Genomic DNA, 15764 nt, shown 5'->3' on the forward strand with positions numbered 1-15764 from the left:
AATTTAACCGGGGGAACCCCGTTAAACATTTTCAAAATCCTCAAAAACCTAATAGAAAAAAAGTTACGGGGCTTGTAAGATCTAGAGTGGAAAAAATTGAAAAATATTCAAACAGTGGGCAAACTATGGTCAAACAATGGTCAAACTAATTATTCTAGAATATTAGTGTTACTAAATAATTATTTTAATTATTTCAATTTTGGTCAAATCTGGTCAAACTGTGGTCAACTGTGGTCAAACTGTGGTCAAACAATGGTCAAACTAATTATTCAAGAAATATTAGTGTTACTAAATAATTATTGTTTTTTAAAACAATAGTTTCAAACTCAAACAGTGAAATGTGTCACTTCATGCTCAAGCAAAATTCCTGAAGGTTAATAGGATTGACATCTTATTATTGTCAGGAAAACAACAAGTGCAGACTTGGAGCGTGGGAGAATAGAACCCGGAAGTTAAGCATGCTTGGGCTGGAGTAGTGAGAGGGATGGGTGACCGGTTGGGAAGTTAGATGATTTGGAATGATGAGGGGTGATAAAAGAATAAATTGAGAAGTGATGAGGGGTGGTGATTAGAGACTAGAGGTTAAAATAATTCAGAAATTTGAAAAAAAAAATCAATTTTTTTTTCAAAAACCTGTGGCGGCCTTTAGTCGCGGTTAGCCACAAGAACCGCGACTAAAGGGCCTTTAGTCGCGGTTCTTAAGCAACCGCGACTAAAGGGGGGGGCCTTTAGTCGCGCCCGTCCGGTCGCGGTTGCGCAACCGCGACTAATGGCAGTTGCGAACCGCGACCAAAGGCCCTTTTTCCACCAGTGGGTGTACGTTGACCAGGAAATGTTATACGGCAATGATGTATTGTAGTACTAGTACGAATCACTTGAGGACGAGTGGTGCTGATAACGACCTCGCGTGGCTGCATGTACACACGCGAATTATCGTTAGATAATGGCTATAGAAAGATGCAGAATACAACATGCTAGGGGTGGTTTTATAGAGTTGTCAAGGCAAGAGATAAGGCGGGAAAGAAATGCCGGCAAGAACTTTGGTAGGAAAAATTAGCGGGATGAATTTATGGCGTGAAAAAAAGGGCGGGAGGAAAATGTCACATTTTATTTCAAAGATACATATTTTGATTACGACACGGTACAACTGAAAATAAGATACATTGGACTATTGAAATAAAGTTATATTGAACTACTGAAGTAAAGCTATAATAAACTGTTGAAATTAAGATACAAACGATTACGAAATTTAAAATACTACCGCAGAAATCTACTGAGTCCAGCATAGATAGTTTTCTTTTCCATTGCCAGCTTCTTCTGCTGCCTTGGCATCACGAGTCCTTTCTTTCTTTCTCTATCTCTACGCCTCACGGGCCTCTTTCGCTGTCGTTCCTGCTCCTCCATGCGACGAGTCTTTTCCATGTTTTTCCTCCCTAAATCCTGAAAGAAACACTTTTGCTCGGCATAGTATTCTCTCTCTCTCTCTCTCTCTCTCTCTACTGCCTCCTTTCCGTGTCGCTTTTCCGCGTAGAAACTATCCCATGCACGGCGACTTCTTTCACGAATCTCAGTCAATGCCTAAGCCGGCATCTCCATGTCAATCCAACGATAATACATGCACAGAGGCGGAGGAGACTATAACAAAAGTAAGAATGTTAATAAGGAATCAACCAAAGAGACCAACTTGATGTCTATTCATGATGGTTGAAGCATACTGGAGACTTGTCCTATGATGAACTAGCTATGGATGGATCTTTCTCATAATTGGTGCACATGAGAAACTTCATGCCCAACCAATCTGGAAAATCCGACAGCTTCTTCACCTTGCAAAGATCGCCATACCAATACCGCAGGACTGCTACCCTCGGAGGCAAACTCACATTCTTCATTTTCCTCGGCCTAATGCTTTGATCCGAGTAAAGCAAACTCACAGTGGCGATTTTGAGGGTGGCTGGATGATGAAAGAAGAGAGGTTCAATGCCTTGTTTTATAGGTTCAGATGACAAATATGATGGCGGGAAAATAAGGCGCTAATAGATGAAATTTAAGACGAAAAATACGCGTGATCCAAAACACTGCAATTAGTGTTGGCAGAAACGGCAAATGCCACCAACCGATAGCCTGCGATGGTGTCGCGTCGCACGCTGCACCAACAGTGCTGCCACCTCGTCCGGTGGCGGCAGGGCCCACTGGTAGGGCTCCGTTCCGTCGCGCCGCTGGAATCATGTGATCTGCAGCCTGCCGCATGGCCGGCTGGCGGCAGGGGATGCCGCCTCGCGCCGTGGCGGCAGGTGCCACGTGTCGGCTGGCACGCGTGCCGCCATGGCCTGGCTGATCCTTTTCAACAATGTGTCTCAAGATGATTTTTTTTTTTGTCAATTCAGTTGATGAGGTGGTCCTTCCGGACAAAAATTTGAGGATCACCTGGATCATCTGGCTTCACCGTTTCTGAGGGCATCTCCCACGAGAAACCAAGCAAGCAACCACGTTGGGGTGTGTGGCACTGGCTGCCGGCGCCGGCGCACGTTTGCTTGGCTCGCAAGCCGCGTCAGGGAAAACCTTTACTATCTAGCTGGCGCGCGCTGCCTATCGTGCCAGCGCCGGTCGGTGCCGGTGATGTTTTGCTTGCGCGGGCAAGAAAACGAGGGCGGGCGGTGCCCTTCGTCCCACAGCGATCAAGGCGGCACATGGGAGCGCTGGCCGGGTCCCGGCCGGAAGGTTCCCATGGCACTATGGCAGAGCCACAGCAGCATCTGGGAATCGGCGAGGCGAGATGGCAATCCCGTATAACTAACCTTGGGGTTGGGATGCATCGACCGATGGTCAAAACACACATATTCTAGAAAGAGATGCTAACAGCTTGCAGGACTGTCTCCGTACGAGGCACTCAAACTAGTACGTACTCCTACTACTTAGCGCGTACAGGGAAGATTAGCCACATGACATGTAGCTGGTCAAACCGAAGATATGGGCGCGGCGACATGGTCATTTTTCGAAGCTTTACCAACCACGCCCCTGGCCCTGTGGTTAATTAATAACCAACAAAACGTGTTCAGCGAATTAAACTGGCACGCAGAGTGCTCCCTAATCACGTACGTCTGCGTGCTGGAAACCACCGCTTCCAGAATACGTACGTTCTGATGAGATTTCTCGGACAAGTGTAGACCGATGAGATAAGTCGTTCTCCATCTGTCTCGAGAATCACAACGCCACGTCACTCACTCATCTCTTTCCCCCGAGCCGGCCAAGTAATCTCAGCAGCCTTCACACGAGTGCACGACACACGTCCCCCAAGCCGGTCAAACCATCCCAGCGGCGCAAAGATGTTGACACGACGACGCCACGTCGAGGTCCCGAACCTAAAAGTAGGGGGAAAAAACATGAAAACGTGAAGCTAAATGACTCGTTCCACAGCGGCAGCTGCGCCGGCGCCGCCCTCTCCTTCCCGGCAAAGCAACGCGGCCAACCCATAACACTTCACCGCTTGCGTTTGCGTACACGACCGAGAGAAAAATAATCACACCTCGCCATCGCACATGCCACGGCAATCCACAAGCACAAGCCAAGCGCCGGAGCTCTATATAAGGAGCCGGCGAGCAGGCGAAGGCCACCATCCAGATCGAATCATCGATACACAATCACAGCCTCATCATCAGCCACAAGGGATCTCGTTTGGCAGACACTTTGGTTGAGTGATTGATCGATCGACCCCTCGCCGCCGGTGACCATGATGGAGGAGGCGCTCATCTCGCCGGAGCTGCGCGACGTGCTGGCCAAGGTGGCGGTGTTCCTGCTCGTGCAGGGGCTGGTGTACCTCATCCTCACCAACTCCTCCGACGTCTTCTCCAAGAGCAAGAGGCTCCGGTCCCTCAGCTTCCGGCCCATGCGGTCCATGAGCGTGCGCCGCGTCCTGGCGCCGCTCTCCGACGACGACTCGCCCTCGCCCTCGCCTTCGCTGTTTTCGTCTTCTTCGTGGTCGTCGCGCCGCTGGGTAGCCGCAAAGAGGATTGAGCAGCTTGGAGTCAGAGCGGTTGCTTAGTTCTGACGCCAGATGGGTAGCTACTAGTACTAGCGAACATGGTAATTCTGAACTGTCCTGGGTTTGTTATCGTGGTTTGACCGTTTGAGATTTGAGAATGGTATTTGTTTAACTCTCATGTAAATCAGATTAGCTGTGGCCTTGTAGAGTTGTAGATATGTTCATTGATTTGAATCGGGATGATGAATTATTTGATTCTTTACAGTTTGTCTTCTGTATAAATTGTGAATGTGGATTGTTCGGTTCTTCATAATTTGTTTCCATTGACTTGTGCAATATAGTTCTTGATTGTTGTTTCATTTATAAATATTAACTTCTGATCAGTGCACCATGTACCTATCAATACAGAACTGAAGTACTACATATTCAAGTGAAATCTTGCAACAGATCAATAGCATAGGCCAGCTCTGCTGTATTAAGGAGCTGAAATAAAGTTTTATTGATCGGGTTACAGTGTCCGAGGAGATCATCTCAAACCTCTATATACAGTATAATGAGTATGTAATCAGTCACTTGTACTTCTGGATCATCTCTCTAACCTCATCCATCACCAGCCACGCTTTGTGGCCTCCTATCACTTCCTCCTTCCATTTTCCATCCTTCCACAACTGGAAATTAATAAGAGCATCGCGATAAGATATTCATGATTTCAATCATAAAGGGACGAAGACGGAAGTTCAGAAATAAATGTGACGTTACCTGAATTGTGGGCATTTTCTGAAGGCAGAAGCAGAGACAAATGGGAGCCATGACAGAATCAAAATAAACTTATCAGATGATATCAGAGTCGTTGTGAACCAATCGGTACACAAATTTCCCTTTCAAATTGAAGTGGCTACGCTAAGCCCAAATCTGCTGACTTACGCTTATATTCCCTCTTTTCACCACGGCCTGTGGAACTTTATTGACATCCACAAAGTAGAACCTGACTCTGCAAAAGAAACAAAACGTTGTTGCTAGTCCGAGTCAAGAGATTGCTTCTGCACATTCCACAACGACTGATTGTTGTGGATATCAAATCTCAGTGCGAAGAATCATGAAACTGTATCAACACAACACGGCACGAAACCATTTCAAGGAATTCAGACCAACCCTGGAAATTCTCCTGCTATCTTCTCCAGCTTGGGCTTGAGGTAAATGCATTTCCGGCACCAGCTGGCCATCCTGGCAAGAACACACTGAAGCCTCAGCGTCTGATCCGAGGGCTGAGGTAAATGGTTGAATACCAGAGCAACAGTACTACTACATGCTGGTTAAAATACAGAGCAGCAAGGCAGGCAGTCACGGGAAGCTGCACTGCAACTCGCATTGGTACAGGATAGTGTCGTACCAGTCGATGATGATGGGCTGGTTTTGCTCGGCGGAGGAGGCGAGCGCGGCGTCGAGCTTGTCCATGCTGTCGATCTCGCCCATCTCCACCGGCACCGACGCGTCCCAGAAGTAGGCCGCCTCCGCCCTCACCCCTCTTCCTCCCGTCCTCGCCACACGAACACCGCCTCGCCACAGCGCCCCGCCGACGGTCGAGCACGCCGCCACGGAGGACGGGACCGGGGCCGCCTGCTCCCGCGCCGAGGCGGCGCAGTAGAGGTCCCGGCAGAGCGCGCGCGGGCCCGCCGCGAGCAGCGGCATTGGCTCGATAGCTTCCCGGAGGCGGCAGCCGCGCGCGGCGTCGAGAGAGCTCGTGGATTTCCAACGGGTGGCGTGGTCTGCGCGTGGAATCGATCCAAGAACGCGAGGCTGCGAGCGGACGGCAATGGCAACCAAGCAAGCAAGGCGCGGAAGCCGAACCGGAGAGGCTTATCCGCATGACGGGACAAAAGCGTCGGCTTCTGGAGCCCACCGGACGGGGAAATATCTCCAGATCTTTTTTTGTTTGTGTTGCGTGCGAGTTGGATTGGACCTAGCTGTAAGGGCTTGACACTGTCTCCGGCCCAGAGTGACCGGTGAACATGGGCCCCGAGTCACCGCTCCCTCCAGATGGGCCAGCCCAAATCAACGTCCATATTTCCGTTCTTTCGTATTTTATTTCTTTAGATTTTCGAAATATTATAAATACATACTCCCTCTGTTTCATAATGTAGTGCATATAGGTTTTTTGACAAGTCGAGCATCATAAATTTTGACCAAATTTGTAGAGAAAAAACATTTACATCTACAATGTCAAACTTATATCATCAAATTCATCATAAGATGAAATTTCATACTTTATATGTTTGGTATTACCGTATTGCTATTGTAGATATAAATAGTTATCTCTAATAACTTGGCCAAAGTTTGACTTTAAAAATATTTACATGCTCCACATTATGGAACAGACGGAGTATATTCCAAAAAAATTGAATGTACTTCAAATAGTAAAAACTGTTCATTACGAATTTGAAAAATGTTAACACGGTGTACAAAATTAGCAAGTGTAATTTAAAGGAATGTTGATAGCATTCACAAAAAAATTGTGACATCTAAAAAATGTTCACGTGTTTCAGAAATATGTATGTGCAATTTTTTAATACATTATGCAATGTAAAAAAAATGTGATCATGTAGTTAAAACAATATTTTAGACTTTTCAAATAAATGTATGTTACGTTTTCAAAAATGTGCACAAATTTGAAAATTTTGTTTTTGACATTTAAAATATACATACTGTAAAAAAAGTTTGCATAGTTACAAAAATATTGTGTACTATGCCAAGAAAAAAATCAACGTGCATGTGAAAATGTTTATCACGTATTAAAAAATAAATTTGAATTTTAAAAAATGTTAATCATGTATTTGAAAAATGTTAAACGTTTATAATTTTTATATGTACCAAAAATATACAATGTATATGCAAAAAAAATCAAAACATATTTGAAAAAAAAAGTTAATCATGTATTTGAACAATGTTAAACATATATGAAAAAAATGTTCCTGCTGTATAGGAAAAATGTATAGTGCATACAAAAAAATGTAGTCATGTGCTACAAAAAGGGGGGAAACGGAGAAAGAAACAAAGAAAACCAAAAGAAAAAAGTTATGTAAAAAAACTGAAGAAAACTGCTGCAAATAGTGAATAAAATCTATAAGAAACCACATAGAGAAAAGGACACGCATGCACTGCATATAGTGCTAGAACTCTACCTCAGGAGTAGGCGATACATAGCTCTGGCAATGCAATTGGCCCAGAGAAGGTAGGAGAGTGGGAGAGTGCACGTCGACCTAATCTCTTGCCCGGCCCACTCTTTGGCGAACAAATGGAAAATGGCAGATACGAAATCGGAAACCTGAACCCCTCCACGTCCGATTCTCCAACAAACAGCATATGTGTTGACCGCTCGACCATCTGACCCACTGGACCAAACGTATTGCTCCACCAAATGTTTGGACCACGTACTACTACCAACGTTCTCTGTGTGACAGCAAAAGGATTTAGGCGTCCCAAATTATAGAGCTCCAACATCAGTTTCGACTGCACTGCAACTGCAACTGCAAGTGTCCTTGGTCGAGCTCTAGTTTCTGTTTGTAGAGCTGTAATCGGCAGGCCATTCGTTTCTCTTTCTCTCTCTATACACAAATGCAGAGTGGGCATCCAACCGATCTCTTCGGGTCCGATTTGCAACGATTGGTCTGCGGCGTGACCTGATCACCCCAGAGCCACCCATTGTCGCACTGACAATGTCTCCGGCTCCTGTACTCCATCCTTTGTTACACTGCGGTTCGTGGCCGGCAACGTCGGCAGGGGCGGACCCAGGATAAAAACTGACCGGGGGCACCAGCTATACAAAACTCTCGATAATTTTTACACATAGGCTTATATAAACGTCTATATGTCCTATATATAGACATTTTCTTGCAAGTCATAAGATATTTCATTCAAGTTCTAAAAAGAGATACTTCATCCAATCATAACACAACAAGTTATCAATAAAGTGAACATACCTTACAAAAAGACTTTAAATCCAAATAGTTCATATTTTGCAAAAGAATATTCATCTCTAACATAAATACTGTGTTCTGAAAAGAAACAACACATATTAGTATTAGCAATTTAAAATTCTAATGGAAATGGTAAACACACAAGAGGTGTAAGGTATAGGATCATTACAATACATTTCTCCCACGACGATCTTTAATCTTATGGAAACGATCAAGAATCACTTTATAAGCAATTTCGTCCAGTAGTCCATTTTCCACGAAGCAAATTAGGCTATGGCTCAAATAATCATCACCAATTTTGTTACGCAAAGCACCCTTCACAATCTTCATAACTGAAAAACATATGTCAACATTGGCAGTGGTTACAGGGAGAGTCAACGCTAGCTTCAAAAGCCAATATACCAATGATAGGAGAGATGCTTCCTTGTATCCACCGTCGGTTTAGCCAAATCACCTATTTTGTCCAAAGCTAGAAAACATTGTATCATGGAGTATATTATCTATGTAGAGACCAAGTTCGTGTTCAAGAGTCACCATATTTTTGTGATTAAAAATCATCAGGATAAATCTTGGCTAATTTCAGCAACATTTCCTTGTCAAAATGGCAAAGTAAATCAGTTGGGCTCAAAGCAGACCTGTTGGTGGTGATGGTGTCGTCCCTTTCTTTCTAACTGTAAAAATTCCGAGAGAAAGCATCCTAGTAGTAGCAGACTATCAAGCCAGCAGACAAGTGAGAGTAATAGAATGGTTTGCCGGATTGAATTGCATAGAACTACAAGTTAAGCTACCGGTAGTGTGCCACACTAATCCTACAATTTATGGTTAGAACCAACAGTACATGCCTGATAGAGTACTAGTACGGATTGCATATTTTCACTTGGTTTGACAGAAAACACAAAGAAATCAAATAAAAAATAAGGACCGGAGAGATCCAGGCAAACCAAATCGAGAAGTACCTGTGTTTCTGTTTGCCTATGGCAGTTTCGGAGTTGGGATGAGATTGAGATTAATAAAGCTTGGGGATGGGCACTTGAGCAGAAGTTGCTGCTGCTGCAGACCGGACCTACGTAGACCAGCGCTCGCGCCGCGGCGGCCGGCAGGCGAGTGGGCAGCCGCAGAGCCACGATCGACCAATCCTCAAAGTGGCAGTGCGTGGTGGCTGACGGTTCACTTCTTGGTTTAATCGATTTTCTAGCTATTAGCCTATTCATTAATTGATTGATCTCCGAGAGTCGAAGAGGCAAGCAGTAGCCAATTTCTCCTCGTGTTCATCGCTTTGTTGAAGGACACGCATCTCTTCATTTTTCTCGATTTGGTTTGCTTTTTTATGGGCTTTACGGAGAAGGGCCGATGGGGAGTGGGGGCACCAGCTCTTGCGTGACCGGGGGCCTGCTGGCTGGATCGGGTGTTTATACCGGGGCGACAGGAACCCCGCTCGTCACAACGTGCGTCCGCCCCTGAACGTCGGTGACGTTGAGACGCAACTTTTGAACCGCTAGCCAGCAGCATGCATGTGCCCGGCGCCGGTGCTGCCGGCCGGCCTAGCTAGCTAGTAGCATATCTTCTAGCCCTGTACTTTTGGTACGACAAGCCTAGCTACGTCCTTGCTTAGCCGCTGCATGGCTTCACCGGCATGCCTCGCTCTCTTGCGCGGTCCCACAGCAGCAGCAACAACAACAACAGATACGGCGGCAACAAAGCTACACGCCCTTGCTTGCTTCCTTGCTTCGCCCGCACTCCATGGACGGCCGGATCATGGATCTTTCATCTTTCCAATCCGCAACTTTCATCCGATCCGTCAACTTTGGAAAAGCAAAATGCGCCTGGCTAGCAGCTGGCTCTCGGCTCCTCACTTGGCCTCATCACTTGCACTGGTGGTAAGAGGCGATCGCCACGGCCGACGTGGCGCCACTGTGCTGCCTGGCCTCAACTTTCGACTAGTACAAAGCAGGCATGATTCGATCGAGATCTCCAGGAAAGAAAATCCATGCCACAGCCTAGCTAGCTAGCATCTATGCTCGTTGCTTTCGACTGGATCTATGGATAGGCGGAGCTAGCGACCGTAGCGACCAACCCAACAATGTCCATGTAGATGTAGTGCAACTTTTTTGCATGTGACCTTCATGGCAGACATGGCAAGTGTACAACTGTGCAAGTCAAAAGGAAGCTGAAAAACTCGATGCAGGCAGGTCGATGCATGGATGCTACCGTACACCGACTGACACGACCAAATCCTATATGTCGAGCCTTCAAGTGAACCAAGACCTAACCCAGCCACCTCTGGTCTGCTGCTAGTATCTTCCTCGGTGTCTAAGACCGGGTCTCCTTCCTATCACCACCAGCTTCTGGTGGCCCGACCACGCAAATGCATTTTCTTGTCCTTCCGTTCCTTGTGGTGTGTTCGGCTCGCCCACACTACGCTTCGATTGTCAGGTTGATTTCTTACGCGCCGTCCTTCTGCCACGATTCCGGCCGTTGCATAAGCATTCACTAGCTGCAAAACAAGCACAACACACAAATATGTACTTCCTCCGTTTCAAAATAAGTGTCTCGACTTTGTACTAAAATTAGTATAAAGTTGTATTAAGGTTGACACAGATATTTTAGGACGGAGAGAGCATTACGGAGCTGCGTTGCGACCAGTTCCTCTGGGTATACTATACCTACGCTACGTATGTTGATCGGGTTGCTTAATTAGGTCGTCCCCCAGTTCCTCTCGGCTCAGACACTCGTCTCATAAAACAAGCACAAAGTAATTTTAAGACCGATCGAGTTGCACCGCGACGGAAAATTCAACTTGATTGCTCGTCCCACCAGTGCTATGTCTAAGGCATGCACGTTTGGCGCAGCAACGCAGAGCCGTATGGTCGAACCGTACAGACGCTTGCACTTGTCATCTAATCGCACAGACCAATTTTAAAAAAAATGCAAGTGCTAGACCAGATTCTAGCACTTGTTCTGACCGGCGCATCGGCGTGATCCCATATCGACAGTCCGGGATTCCTCCGACACGCTGCCGATGAGGGAGTGAGTGTGCCGCGGCCGAACAGTCGAGGATGGAAGCACTTCCGCACCCGGAGGGGCGTGAGTGGAGGAGCTACGTCTGCTCGATCCACGACTTCGATTTCGATCTCGATCTGATCTGCTTCTTCTTCTTCTTCTCTGTTTAGTTTTTCTTTTCTTATTATTCTTTACCTCAGCAGGTCAACGGTGCTAACGAACATGGTGCGCCTAGTGCATGATCGCTTGCTGCTATACAGAGTACTCTAGTTTGGTTGTTAATATCAATCTTAACATGTTCTCATGTGCCCTAAAAAAAATGCTAATATCATGTGGTACGCTGGTAGCTAGTAAGTCCATGACAGAGCTCGAACAGAAAAATAACGAGGAACAAACTAATAATAAAATGCAAAGCTAGAATTTAGTCAGGCTGCTAAAATAAAGTAAGACCAAGAGCAACTCTGCCAGAGTCACTGTATTTGCCTGAGTGCCATAATAATCCATATTATGGCGATTTACACTTCCACCGATCTACACTTTCACCGAGAGATATTTGATTCCCCCTACTAATCCCTTGCGGATCTTGTTACTCTTGGGTGTTTGAGCATCCTAGACGGTTGAGGTCACCGCGAAGCAATAGTCCATTGTGGTGAAGCTTCGTGGTGTCGTTGGGAGCCTCCAATTGAGTTGTGGAGATTGCCCCAACCTCGTTTGTAAAGGTTCGGTCGCCGCCTCCAAGGGCACCAATAGTGGAATCACGGCATCTCGCATTGTGTGAGGGCGTGAGGAGATTACGGTGGCCCTAGTGGCTTCTTGGGGAGCATTGTGCCTCCACACCGCTCCAACGGAGACGTACTTCCTCTCAAAGGGAAGGAACTTCGGCAACACATCCTCGTCTCCACCGTCTCCACTTTTGGTTATCTCGTGCCTTTACTTGTGTAGCTTATTTGTTTCATATATCTTGCTTGCTTGTGTTCCTATTCGTGTTGCATCATATATATTGCTCATCTAGTTGCATGTCTAGACAACCTATTTTGATGCAAAGTTTAAATTGCTAAAGAAAAGCTAAAAATTGTTAGTTGCCTATTCACCCCCCCCCCCTCTAGTCAACCATATCGATCCTTCAATTGGTATCAGAGCCTCGTCTCTTTATTAAGGACTTTACCGTCCGAAGAGTATGGTTGATATCGTAGACGGAGCGGAGGAACACTTCGGTGTGAATCCTATCTCGTCTACGGGCGATGGGGAAACTTTGGTCTCTCGTGAGGAGTTCAATGTAGCCTTGAAGACATTGAAAACCTCCATGACGACCGAAGTTGAAAGCATGTTTACTAAATTTCTTGAGGGGCTTAAACTATCAACTGCACCGTTGAAAGTGGGGGATCCCGCCAACAAGGTGTCGGATGCTATCCCTGAAAAGGGGGAAGCTAGTAGTGAAAAGGCTCCTTCTTCTAGTGGCAAGAATGGCACCGGCATCTTTGCCCCTGTGGAACCACCACTTGTTTATGGTGGACCGGTTCCTTCCACTCATTTGAATCATGTCGGTCCTCCCCCTAAGATTGTGAAAAATGAGGATTTTGATTCATGGGTTTACCGCTTTAAACGTCATTTAAATCATGTGAACACTAACCTTTGGAGAATCATTGAAGAAGGTTTCTATCCACATGATCCAAGCAACTTCACTCCTCGAGAAGCCGCGGACAATCAATTCAATGAGAATGCTCTCTTCATCATTCAAGATGCATTTCCACCCGAAGACCTACCTCATCTTCGTCCCTTCGCCTTGGCCAAAGATGCATGTCATTGTGTCGTGTCTCTCTACCGGCGAAGCGCAAGCATTCAACGGTCCAACTATGAAGTGGTACAAGATGAGGCCGATGAGTTTGCAATGAAGGAAGATGAAGAACCTCGTGAGCTCTATCGGAGAGTCACCAAACTCGCGGTCTCACTACGAGATCACGGGAGCAAGGACACGAATGACAATTGGATCAAGCGCAAATTCCTCAAGGCGATGATGCCCTACCACAAGGCCATGTCCTTCGTCATTCGTCAAAGACCGGACTTCCACACTTTGACCTCAAGCGAAGTGTTGGATGAGTTTGTGGCTATGAACATTTTGGACAAGACCACCGATAATGCGGTGCTCCGTTCTCAACGGGCAAAGAAGCCTAACCTTGCATTGAAGGCCAAGCTCACCGTGGAAGAAGAAGAAGAGGAAGAAGAGGAGAGCAACCCCGAAGATACGAAGTATGCATATCATGAACATATGGCACTTGCTTCAAGGCAATTTTGGAGCAAGAAAAACTCGAGGCCCAACTTTAGCAAAAACAACTCGAGTGGCACAAGGGGCAAGCAACGTGTAAGGACTTGCTACAATTGCGGCAACGTAAGTCATTTCGTTGCGGAATGCCCGTATGAGAAGAGGGAAGACAATGGTGGCAAACTCATCCGAAAGGACAAGGCCAAGTCGTTCCCCAACAAGAACAACTTCACCAAGAAGACTCCTCCCAAGGACTTGGTTGTGCAAGAAGAGTACAATGAGGATGATGACGATGATGAAGATGATGAGTCGGTTGCCATGGCCTCCGTCGCCATTGCAACAACGTCACGAGTGTCCCTTTTCGACTCACCCAACGAAAGCATCACCGCCAAGTGCCTCATGGCTAAAGCCACCAACAAGGTAACCTCCAACATCAAAACTACTATCATTAATCATCCTTCCCAAATAGATAGCATTAATGAAGTTGAGGGAGCTAATGTGGAGGCCAACGAGTTTGAGGCCTTTATGGGTAAACTCAAGGAAAAATCCAAGAAGCACTTTGTTGCTCTATTGGAACAACTTGGTGAGGCCAATGACATGATCGAGGCTCATGAAGACACCATCTCGAAGATGGAAGGGCATAGTCGTGACTATGTCGATGAGATTTCGGATCTTTCCAATGCTCTTGAGGAAGAGCGTGGTCTTCGTTTGGCTCTTGAGGAGTCACACAACGTTGATCATGCTAAGTTAGAGAAAGATTATGATCATGCCCTCGTTGTTTCTCGTGTGCTAAATTCCGAGAAGGCCGAACTCGGGGTTGATCTTGCTATACTCAAAGAGGAGTTTGATATACTTGACAAGGCCCACAATGCCTTGAAGGGTATTCACGCTAGTCTCAAGGAGTCTCATGATCAACTCCAAGTGAAGCTAACTAAGGAGAAATCAACTTTTCCTCATATGGTTTTAATTGATAATGCAAATGCTACTGACCCGTGTTGTGAGCATATACATCTTGTTGAAGAAAATGCTAAGTTGAAGGAGCAACTTGAGAGAGGCCTTGCGACTTGCATACAAGGCAAGAAGAACCTCAATGATCTCTTGATCAACCGAAAGGGAGGTGTGGCGAAGGAAGGGGTTGGGTACGTCCCCGACTCCAAGAACAAGAAGAAGAATGACAAGACCAAACGACCTCCTCCCCTCATGCAAACCTTTGTGAGGGCAGGAGAGAGTGTCCCCGAGGAGAAGAAGAAGAACAAAGTCAAGAAGGGCAATGTCACCTCACCCAACAAAGCCGGCGATTTTAATCCTTCTTATGTGTTGTGCCATGCTAGTGATGGGCATGTTTATGCCAAATTTGTTGGTTCTCTTCATGAGTACATTGAATGGTCTATTTGGGTTCCTAAGACCCTTGTTACTAACATCAAAGGACCCATTACAAAATGGGTACCTAAAACCAAGCACTGATCTCTTGTAGGTGTTTGCTTCCGGTGGTGGATCATGGTTGCTCGATAGTGGAGCTACAAATCATATGACCGGAAGCAAGGACTTGGTGGTGGACGTGCACAAGGTTCCATCTATGCCCACCAATGTCGAGTGGGGTGACGCCTCATCTTCTAAGGTATTGGGACTTGGCAAGGTTGTCATCTCTCATGATCTCACGATCGAGAAGGTCATGCTTGTTGAGTCCCTTGCATACAATTTGCAATCATGGGCTTTGCCACTTTCTTTGATATCGATACCGTGGCCCTCTTGTGGAGCAAGACTCTTAAAGTAGCCTTTGTTGGGCATGTCGAGAATGGTCTATATGTGATTAACTTTTCAGAGCGACCCACTAAGACCGCGACATGCCTAATGGCTAAAGTTGATGTGGGATGGCTTTGGCATCGCCGTTTAGCCCATGTCAATATGAGATCTTTGCAAAGTCTCCTAAAGGGGGACCATGTCCGTGGACTAACGAATGTTAGTTTTGCTAAAGATCATGCTTGCAGTGCCTGTATTGAAGGAAAGCTACATGAGAAGGCTCACCCTCCCTCGACTATCATTTATTCAAAGAGGCCTTTGGAGCTCCTTCACATGGATCTCTTTGGGCCTCCATCCTTCGATAGTCTTGGAGGTAGGAAGTATTGTTTGGTGATTGTGGATGACTACTCAAGGTACATGTGGGTGTATTTCTTCAAGAGGAAGAGTGAGACCCAACAAAACATCATTGACTTTGCAAATGAAGCACAACGTCAACACAATGCAAAGATCTTGACAATAAGAAGTGACAATGGCACCGAGTTCAAGAACTACACCTTGGATGAATTTCTTAGTGATGAGGGAATCAAGCATCAATATTCTGCACCATACACCCCTCAACAAAACGGTGTTGCGGAGAGGAAGAACCGGACGTTGATGGATGCGGCAAGGACCATGATGGCGGAGTTCAAGTCTTCGTATAACTTTTGGGCCGAAGCCATCAACACCGCGTGTCATGCATCCAATCGGCTCTACCTCCGCAAGGGCTTGAACAAGACTCCATATGAGATACTCACCGGTAACAAGCCCAACC

At 46.2% G+C, this 15764-nt stretch overlaps 2 protein-coding genes across 2 annotated transcripts; one reads left to right on the forward strand and one right to left on the reverse strand.

Moving 5' to 3' along the window:
• Window positions 1-3454: 3454 nt before the first annotated feature.
• LOC119318006 lies at window positions 3455-4275 on the forward strand. The gene has a single exon (XM_037592512.1). The coding sequence runs from the start codon at window positions 3728-3730 to the stop codon at window positions 4037-4039; it is 312 nt and encodes a 103-aa protein (XP_037448409.1). The 5' UTR covers window positions 3455-3727; the 3' UTR covers window positions 4040-4275.
• A 140-nt stretch (window positions 4276-4415) lies between these two features.
• Window positions 4416-5809, reverse strand: LOC119318005 (thioredoxin-like 3-1, chloroplastic). The gene is made up of 5 exons (XM_037592510.1): window positions 5370-5809; window positions 5132-5203; window positions 4904-4970; window positions 4739-4756; window positions 4416-4647 (listed from the first exon to the last, which is right to left on the reverse strand). The coding sequence occupies exons 1-5, from the start codon at window positions 5666-5668 to the stop codon at window positions 4549-4551; spliced, it is 555 nt and encodes a 184-aa protein (XP_037448407.1). The 5' UTR covers window positions 5669-5809; the 3' UTR covers window positions 4416-4548.
• Window positions 5810-15764: the final 9955 nt, after the last annotated feature.

Source organism: Triticum dicoccoides, chromosome 6A (assembly GCF_002162155.2).
Source record: "Triticum dicoccoides isolate Atlit2015 ecotype Zavitan chromosome 6A, WEW_v2.0, whole genome shotgun sequence".
Lineage (NCBI taxonomy): Eukaryota > Viridiplantae > Streptophyta > Magnoliopsida > Poales > Poaceae > Triticum > Triticum dicoccoides.

Bases quoted from the DNA above. Each gene is read 5' to 3' on its own strand.
- LOC119318006 (XM_037592512.1), top strand. From the start codon at position 3,728: ATGATGGAGGAGGCGCTCATCTCGCCGGAGCTGCGCGACGTGCTGGCC.
- LOC119318005 (XM_037592510.1), bottom strand. From the start codon at position 5,668: ATGCCGCTGCTCGCGGCGGGCCCGCGCGCGCTCTGCCGGGACCTCTAC. The intron at 5,204-5,369 runs GTACGACACTAT...TGTTCTTGCCAG, and splicing joins CAGCCCATCATCATCGACTG to GATGGCCAGCTGGTGCCGGA. The intron at 4,971-5,131 runs GTTGGTCTGAAT...TTTCTTTTGCAG, and splicing joins ATAGCAGGAGAATTTCCAGG to AGTCAGGTTCTACTTTGTGG.